At 50.3% G+C, this 8,743-nt stretch overlaps 1 protein-coding gene across 1 annotated transcript in view; it reads left to right on the forward strand.

The window, feature by feature from the left end:
- Window positions 1-590: 590 nt before the first annotated feature.
- Window positions 591-8,743, forward strand: part of LOC103780034 (fatty-acid amide hydrolase 1-like) — a gene marked incomplete at its 5' end in the record, with an annotated part of 9,302 nt that continues 1,149 nt past the window's right edge. The window contains 11 exons of the mRNA XM_008947685.1: window positions 591-704; window positions 1,416-1,556; window positions 1,888-2,021; window positions 3,474-3,680; window positions 4,080-4,120; window positions 4,679-4,803; window positions 5,030-5,155; window positions 6,322-6,419; window positions 6,797-6,896; window positions 7,196-7,236; window positions 8,279-8,318. Coding sequence (XP_008945933.1) covers window positions 591-704; window positions 1,416-1,556; window positions 1,888-2,021; window positions 3,474-3,680; window positions 4,080-4,120; window positions 4,679-4,803; window positions 5,030-5,155; window positions 6,322-6,419; window positions 6,797-6,896; window positions 7,196-7,236; window positions 8,279-8,318 — 1,167 coding nt within the window. The remainder of the gene's footprint in view (window positions 705-1,415; window positions 1,557-1,887; window positions 2,022-3,473; window positions 3,681-4,079; window positions 4,121-4,678; window positions 4,804-5,029; window positions 5,156-6,321; window positions 6,420-6,796; window positions 6,897-7,195; window positions 7,237-8,278; window positions 8,319-8,743) is intronic.

Below are 8,743 nucleotides of genomic sequence, written 5' to 3' on the forward strand. Positions count from 1 at the left end.
GAGGGGACCCGCTCGGGGTCGGAGTCCAGCGTGGGGGGAGGAGGCTTGATGATGTTTTCATGGCATGCAGTAGGTGGTGGGGAAATACCTGCTGACCTAAAAACTGCCTGCTGCCAGCTGAGGGGCTGCCTGGTCTGTGCACTCTGCTGTAGGATATCTTGGTGATGCCAGGAGAAGAGCTGGCAGCAGGTCCGGTTTTGCTTCTTGCTGGAGCAGTGTCTGTAACCGTGCCGCCAACTCCCACTCCGTTTCAGCAGAGAACGTTGCACTGAGCGCTTCCCCCAGGCCTGGCTGAGACCTGCCTGAACAAGGCTGCCTGAAATGCTGTTTCTTAAGCAACAGGTGCTGGTGGGACTGGTCTGGCCAGGGAAAGGCGGCTTTAGAAAGCCTGGGGCTACCAACGGCTCTGCAGTGTTCACACCGTGCTCATTGATGCCAACTAGGAGCAGGACTGTGGTCTTGAGGCAGATATTGCATTCGACCACTAAATGGCAGATAAGTCTTTGATGAGTTGCAGTCAGCACCAAGGGGAGAGGAGGAGCCCACCACCTGAGGTAGAGGTGTCATTGCCTGTTCCCACTTTCTCGTAGCATCCTTCCGTGAACATGGTCTCCATCCTCTCTTTGCCTTTGCCGGAGCTCTCCAAGAAACTCCGGGATGGTTCCCTCCCTCCGGAGCACGTCTTCTATGCCTACGTGGGGAAGGTGAGGAGCAAGGGTGGCAAGGCAGCATCTCACCCGTGGTGGGGCTGGCTCATTTGGGGAGAAGCCCAGCACAGGTTTCAAATATTGGTTCAAATGCTGCTGAGCTGTCACTGCCTGGTGGTTAGTGCTGGGCCCTTCTGTGCTTTTCTGTGAGTGTGGGGAAGGGTGGGCCTCTGTCTGCCATGACTTGGTTTGGAGGAAAAGTAAGCAGCAAGCTCAGCATCTGGAGAGCCCATAGCTTCCAAGAGGAGCTCATACCTTCCCAGGGGCAGGTTTGGTTATAGGGAGATTACAGAGTGCCACTATTCTCTCCCCTCCATCACCAAATGAGCTGGTAAACCTCAAAAACTCAGTGTCCACTTTCTTTCTCTACTTTTGCCATAAAGCCCTGATTACCTCCTGGATTCCCATTTTGGGGTTATCATTTTATGCCACCTCAGAAGCTCAAACGAGCCTTTAATATTTTGCTGTGCTAAGTACCTCCCTTCATCACACACCAGCTGGTGCTATGGCCCCACCGTGTCCAGATGATGCTTTGGAGTTTGGTGTGAAAACATCTTGTCAAGGAACGCAAAGGGCTGCCCTGATGCCCACTGCCGTGATGGAGAGGTGGAAAGGGTGGAGGCGGTGGGTGTCCTTCACAAAGCAGAAGGCTGTTGTGCAATGCTGCAGGCTGCGTCTTACCTGCATGCTTTGCCTGCTTTCCCCCAGGCCCTCCAGATCGCCACAGAAACCAACTGCATCACGGAGTATCTGGAGGAGAGCGAGACCCAGCTCCGGAAAGCGAGTCCGAGGAAGCCAGGTTTGCTCTACGGGGTGCCTGTCAGCATCAAAGACTCCATCAACTGCCAGGTACTGCCAGCGTGATGCCGCGGGTATCCCACAATCTGTGTGGTTTGGAGTTTGGTGGCCAGGGGAGGTTTGAGCTTAACATCTAGCTTGGCTCTGTCATGGCTGATGTGAGATGGCCCTGGCCAGGGATGGGCTTTGCTGCCCATCTCCCATATGAGCCAACAGAGGAGGCTGGTCAGGTTTACAACCAATACACTACACAACATGTGTGGGATAGGAGGGTTGTTGGAGGTGCACGCACATGCTTAGATAGATAGATGATAGATAAAAGTACAGGGGCAGGGGGAATTGCAGTTCTCCGTTTGGAAATCTCATTGTCCTGTGTTCCCAGGGTTATGATTCCACTTTAGGGTTTATAAAAAACATCAATAAACCCGCAGCAGAGGACAGCGTCTTGGTGCAGGTGCTCAGGAGGCAGGGGGCAATTCCGTTTGTCAAAACCAACGTTCCCCAGTCCCTCATCAGGTAGGTGAACATTCCATTCCTTCATTCCTCCCTCCTGCATCTCAAGTGATGGTTTCTATCAAGTCTAATTCTCACTTCCCACCTCTTTTTAAAAAGCAGCACCTGGTCCCCATCTTTAGTGTCTTAAAGTTTTCATGAAACACATGTACACTAAGGATGAAAATTAACTCTAGTACCAAATGAAATAAAGAAGCAAAAGAGGAGGAGGAGAGAAGTCATTGCCCTCATTTCTGTATTGGGTGTTTTTACATTATTTTTTTCTTTTTGTCTTTTTTTCTTTTTTTTTAAATCCCTTAGAGATGGTCCTGTTAACTATATAGTGCAACCCTGTATTCATGGAAGGGGAAGCTAGTTAGCTAGTTAAGCTAATTATTATAGAACCATAGAATCATTTTGGTTGGAAAAGACCTTTAAGATCATCAAGTCCAACCATTAACCTGACACCGTCAAGTCCACCAATAAACAGCATTCCTTAGCAGGACATCAACACATCTTTTAAGTAACTCCAGGGATTGGGACTCCACCACTGTTCTGGGGAGGCTGTTCCAATGCTTGACAACCCTTTCAGTGAAGAAATTTTTCATAGTACCCAACCTAAACCTCCCCTGGCGCAACGTGATGTCATTTCCTCTTGTCCTACCACTTGTTAACTTGGGAGAAGAGACCGACCCCCACCTTGCTCCAACCTCCTTTCAGGTAGTTGTAGAGGGTGACAAGGTCTCTCCTCACCCTCCTTTTCTTCATTATCCTGCCCCCAAACCTGTACGAAGAGCACTCTTGATGTCATTGATGCAGGATGTGCTCACTGATACGTCAGGTGTGCTGCTGGACAGCCAACCTGCTCATGGTCCTGTGTCCCACACCTGCCTGTGTCCTGGCAGGTCACTTCTGGCAGGGCTGCTCCATGGATGGCTATTGCCCAAGCTGTGTGAAATGCCTTCCTTAAGGTGACATGGCAATGACTGGGCATGTTTAAAAAGAACCCCACAAAGAGGTTGCCCCAGGGATTATTTGGCTTTGCATGAGTTCCCAGGGCAGTCCAATGTTCAGATAATGCTGCAGTTTGTGTTTGGCCTGTTCCCAAGCAGTGCTCCCTTGGAGGGGGCAGGGGCTGGACCTGTTCCAGGTGGGCTGCTTTGCATGTCCTGTGGCACTCGGGACCACTTGAACAGGGAGGCTTTCTAGGGGGCTTGGAGTATTTATGCTGCCAGAGGGTCTCTCTGGGGAAGACTCAGCAACACTGAAACTAGTTGGCAGTGAATCCAGGTCCTGGGATTGCCATGAAAATGCTGGTGGTCTTCATGGGGGCTTTGAGAAGCTCCCTCAGACTGTGATGTGAGTGTAACAACTAGTGAATTACCTAATTACCTTCTGAAGGTCTTTTTGTAGTGGCTGGGGTCTACATCAGCAAATATCTACATTCTTATTTGCAGTACCTCTCTCTCTCTCTAGCTATGACTGCAAGAACATCATCTTTGGTCAGACACGCAACCCTCTGCTCTACACCAGAAGCCCTGGAGGCTCCTCTGGTGGTGAAGGGGCACTTATAGGAGGAGGTGGGTCCATCTTGGGCTTTGGGACGGATGTAGGAGGGAGCCTGCGCTTCCCTGCTGCCTTCTGTGGGATCTGTGCGCTCAAACCCACCGGGAACAGACTCAGGTACTGTGAGTGATGCAGCCATGTCCCTGGGTGAGACTCACCCACCACTCTACTGACTGCTGTGCTGGGATGCTCCTGCTCCTGTGGGCAAGGGGAAACCCAGGAAGAACTGGGAGGGGTTCAGTTCTCCCCCCTGCCTGGACGTTTTCTGCAGCCTGTACGGAGGGAAGCAGAGAAGGGGAAACCTCTCCACCTGCATGCTAAGGGGGTGGTTATTCCTGACGGACAGGGCATAAGTCATTCTGGCCTAGGTGGGTCTTGCTTGGGCTTCCCCTTGGCCCTTCTGCCAACCCCTGCATCTGCAAAGGGAGGGCAGCATTTTCACTTGCTCCTGCTTAAAGCCTTTCCCTTCAAAGAAAACTACTCAGCTGGTGTATTTTGTTTCTGTTTTCTTCACAGTAAAAAAGGAGTAATTTCTGGTGTCCTTGGACAAAAGGCAGGTAGGAGTTGGTGGTTGTCCCCCAGGGAGGGCAGTAGAGCGGGGATGAGAAGGACCCTCAGCTGGTTATGAGGGACCTTCTCCAACACATTCAGAGAGAGAAGCAGGGACTGTTTCAGAGAGCGACCCTCGTACCATGAGTCCTGGGAAACTGGAATATACAGGAGCCAAGAGGAGCAGTTTGTGCTACACAAACCCTATCACACCCTGTAACCCCCATGGTGCCATGTTGTCTGCCATTACTTCATGGGAGGTCTGGTTAGCAGCCAAAGAGGGTGTCTTATGTTGTCCCTGTGTTGTGATCAACAAAGCTTTTTGTTTAATTTTCTCACTCGTGAAATGGAAACATTGCAGCACGTACTAACGGACAACAACTCTGGGTCCATAACGATGGCCCTGCTGGTGGGAAGAGTCCAGTAGAGAGCCCCAGCCAAACGTCTCAGAGAGGAACTGTTGCCAGCACTAGACCAAGTCAAAATGATGCCAAGAGATCCTGCTTTTGCAGGACATGGCCTTGAAAGACCCCCAGCCATGAGTTCTCTCTTCTGGTCTCTTCCAGTGATTGCAGCAGTGGGGCCGATAGCAAAAGACGTGGAGAGCCTGGCGCTGTGCATGCGGGCGCTCCTGAGCGAGGATATGTTCAGCCTGGACAGCACGGTGCCCCCTCTTCCCTTCAACGAGGAGGTATAGGACCCAAAAGGGACTGAAGGTCTCTGAGCAGAGCTGCCATTGCTCATGCTGAAAATGCCAGTGGCTCACGGGAGCCCCCCTGGCACCTGTGGGTGGGCACGTGGGTGAGAGAAGCGCTGCTTTTGAGACTCGCCCTGCGGTCGGAGTGTCCTGTTGGGTGTCCCGTTGTCTCCTGATGCTGCTGGCACCCTTCCAGCTGGGACTCTCCCTTGCTCTGCAGGTGTATTCTGGCACACAGCCCCTCCGCATAGGCTACTACGAAACTGATTTCTACACCATGCCAAGCCCTGCCATGAGACGTGCTGTTCGGGAGACAAAGCAGCTGTTGGAGGATGCTGGCCACACGGTAGGATGTTGCATGAACCCAGTAGTCATGTGGCATCTATTCTTCCTTCCAACCATGTCTTTGGGACCTGTGGGTGAACATCAAGTGAATATAGTAAGGCAAGGGGGCTTGGAATCCATCATGCTTTCATAAAAATAGATAGTTGCTTCTGGAAAGGAGAAATTCTTTATATTACAACGTGGTTTCTCCTCTCAGCAGGATCTCAGTGCTCTTTAGGTGCTGGTGAAGAGAACAGAGAGCCCACCCCAGTCGATAACAAATGCTGGGGAGTAGACATGCTCCTTTATGACTTGTCTGTAGTGCGGGTGCATTTAATCACATCCTGGCTGAGATCTGCATTGTGCTAGGTGCTGTAAAGCCCAGGTCCTGGGGCAGTGCCCACAGGGAGGTTACAATCCTAGTGGTGTATGGTGTTGTCAGCTCATTGCATTTGCTCAGCTTGATGGACCCCCTCTCTTTAGTGTCTGTCAAGTTGTCCCAACTACTTGTTTAGTCTATTCTTATGGCAGTTTCATCTCTTCTGCACCATATCCTTTGGCAAACAGTTCTACAGATCTGACTGTTGCATGGAAAGCCACCTCCTGGTTTTGTATCCAGAAGCAAGGACCTAAGGAGAAAATAACATGGCAGTTGCAGGTGGCAGATCTTATACAGCCAAGGAGCCCCATATTTACCTAGACCTATTTCTAGGGTCTCAGGTTTCTGGGATGCTGAGCAAGGGGTTGTCTCCTTCCTCCTGTCTGCCTTTTCAGCAAGTCCTCTCGTGTGTGTGAGGCATGGTCATGGCTACATGCTCCCCCTCATCCACACCCCCCCCCCTTAACTTTGTACAAAGGTCAGGCATGAAGAGGGGAGCACAGACATGCTCTCTGTCACCCACTGCCAGTTTTGGAAGGACCTTTGTGCCTTGGAGCTGCTTGGACATCGGGGGTCTATGCCTATCCTCCATCTTTTGACTCATCAGGTTTTGCTCTACGGGGAAAATGGCATTTTCAAGAAAGGACAGTGAGGCAGGGAGGACCTGGTGGCCTCAGATGCTGAAGGCTTTCTTGAGGGCTTGTCGGGAAATCTTCAGCCCAGCTTGGCCCATTGTATGCCCTTGATGGCTTCTCCCACACAGCTTACTTGTTCTTGTGCCACTGACTCCTCTTCCATTGTCCTTCCAGCTGGTGCCCTTTGAGCTCACAAATGTGGACTATGTGGTCTTTAACTTCTGTGTCAGGGGCCTGTTTGCAGATGGAGGCGTCTCCTTTGTCAAGAAGTTGTAAGTATAGCCTGGAACAGTTTGGTGTAATTGCTGCCTTTCTATGAGAATCCCCCCCCTAGGGTCTGGCTACCATCTGGATCCAGGTAGCAGACCTGCTGGATGGAGATAGTATCTGATAGGCAGTGGGATTTGCTGGGGAGCTTACCATCAACTGTATCTGCTATCTTTTTGGGATTGTTACCAACTTTGGCAGATGAAAGGAAAGTGGGTGCTAATATCCTACAAATACTGTGGGAATCGGGGGACCTCAGAGGAATGCAGGAAACCTCTTTTTGTCACTTAAATATGATGTTCAGAGGGTTTGGCTTTGTGAAAACTGACCTTTTGTGATTGCTTCATAACACTGCTCAGCTAAACATGCTTTTCTCTTTCAGCAAAGGGGAGCTGGAGAGAGGCACCACAGGGCTGTTCTTCTGGCTGGCGAGGTCACCAAACTGGCTAAAAACCGTCCTTTCGTGGATTGCCAAACCTTTCGTAAGGTCCATTTCTTTCTAGCATAGATGGAGTTAAGCAATAGGTGGTGAATATCTTGTCTCCCAGTGCCATAAAGCTTTACCATAGAGCTTTATCCAAGCATTGCTTCCTGGCTCTGCTTAGACACATCTCCAAATTGGAGTGATGCTATCTCTGTTCCTCCTCTCCCCACTTTGGGAGAAATCCATGAGTCCTGCCTGGGCATTGAATCACCAGCTTGTATTTGAGACAGAGCTGTCTCAGAGGACAGGGCTGGGATTAATCTTAATTATTTTGTTTTTTTCTTATTTCCTTCTCAGGCGCCTCGATTTTCGGCTATTGTAAGAAGCATGAGAACAAAGTGAGTAAATCTGAGTGAAGTGAGTGAGGTGTGAGGATTTGGGTTACTCTTTTGGGGACCAGCAGAGTTTGCTACGTTAGGGGTCCTGCCCCAGCTGCATAAGTCTGAGAAAATACAAGGCAGAAAACACAAGGGCGGGAGCAAATCGAAAGCGATTTGTGTCAGTGCCATAAGCCTGCAGGCTTTGCTTCTGGCAAACTGTTCTAGTACTGAAGATGGGAATGAGGGTGGAGGCTCAAAGCCTCTTGCTTAGGAACTGGATGAAGCTTGTGGGAATGAAATAGAGTGTCGGCTTCAGCACTGGTTAATGTGTCTGTCATGCCATGAGGTCGGGGCCCTGTAAGACGGAAGGTAAATGCACAGGGGAGGAGGCTTGCTCTGCCTTGCTGCAGTGTCTGCACTGGGCACTTAGTGTTGAGGAAGGATTCCAATCCTGTAGCAGAGAGGGTGTATTTTGTGCTGTCCCACACAGGCAGTACGTCTGTCCCTGCATCAAAGGATCAGTTCACCTCACACAGCCTGGCCTTTGAGCTCCCAGCTCCTCAGAACTTGTCAGGCCAAAGTAGCACTGCACCAATCTGCCTTTAGTCTTCAGCCCCCCATCACGGGCAGAAGCAGAAATAAGAATCCCAGCACTTCAGAGAAAACCTGGGACTTGGCCAAAGTTGTCTTTTTCTCACAAGCTGGAGCAGAGGGAGTTCCACCTCAACATGAGGAAGAACTTCTTTACTGTCAGGCTCCCCAGGGAGTCTCCTTGGAGTCTCCTTCCTGGGAGACTTTTAAGACCTGTCTGCATGCGTTCCTGTGTGACCTGCCCTAGACTAGATGGTCCTGCTCTGGCAGGGGGGTTGGACTCGATGATCTCTGGAGGTCCCTTCCAACCCCTAGCATTCTGTGATTCTGTGATTCCATTAGCTGCAGCTCCAGCAGCAGAGCTAACCTGCTCCTGTCTGCTTTTTGATGCTCTTTCCTACTCCTAAAGCTGCTCTTAGGTGCATCAGCACCCATTGATGCCTTTCATTGGTTTTCTTTCCTTTTTCAGCACAGTGGATGAAGTCTGGAATCTTCATAATGAAATCGAGGTAAAGTATTGCAATTTGGGGTCAGGTAGTTTTTATTTTACTTATCTTTGGGAAGAGGCGGATTTGGTACCCGCCAAGGTTAGATGATCAAGTCACTGGTGATGTGAAGACACATCAGTCCTCAACAGCTCTTACATGGATATGCAAGTTCTCAGCACATCAGGGCATAGACACATTCATGATCCTGAATCCAACCTGAATGAAAATTAAAAAGTAAAAATACTCCCACACTTCAAAACATATGCCATCAGCTGCAGCAGACATGCCTTTTTCTCCCTTCTGGTTTCCTCAAGACCCATGCCTGTGTCCCAGGTCGCCATGTACCCCTGCATTCAGTCTTTCCCCATCTCCAGTTTTAACAGGGGGTAGGATGCTTTGTGCACAGGGGGAGCTGTTGGCCAGGCAGCAAAGGGTTGCTGGATTTC

The sequence above is a fragment of the Merops nubicus genome, unplaced genomic scaffold (assembly GCF_000691845.1).
Source record: "Merops nubicus isolate BGI_N331 unplaced genomic scaffold, ASM69184v1 scaffold35850, whole genome shotgun sequence".
Taxonomy (NCBI): Eukaryota; Metazoa; Chordata; class Aves; order Coraciiformes; family Meropidae; genus Merops; species Merops nubicus.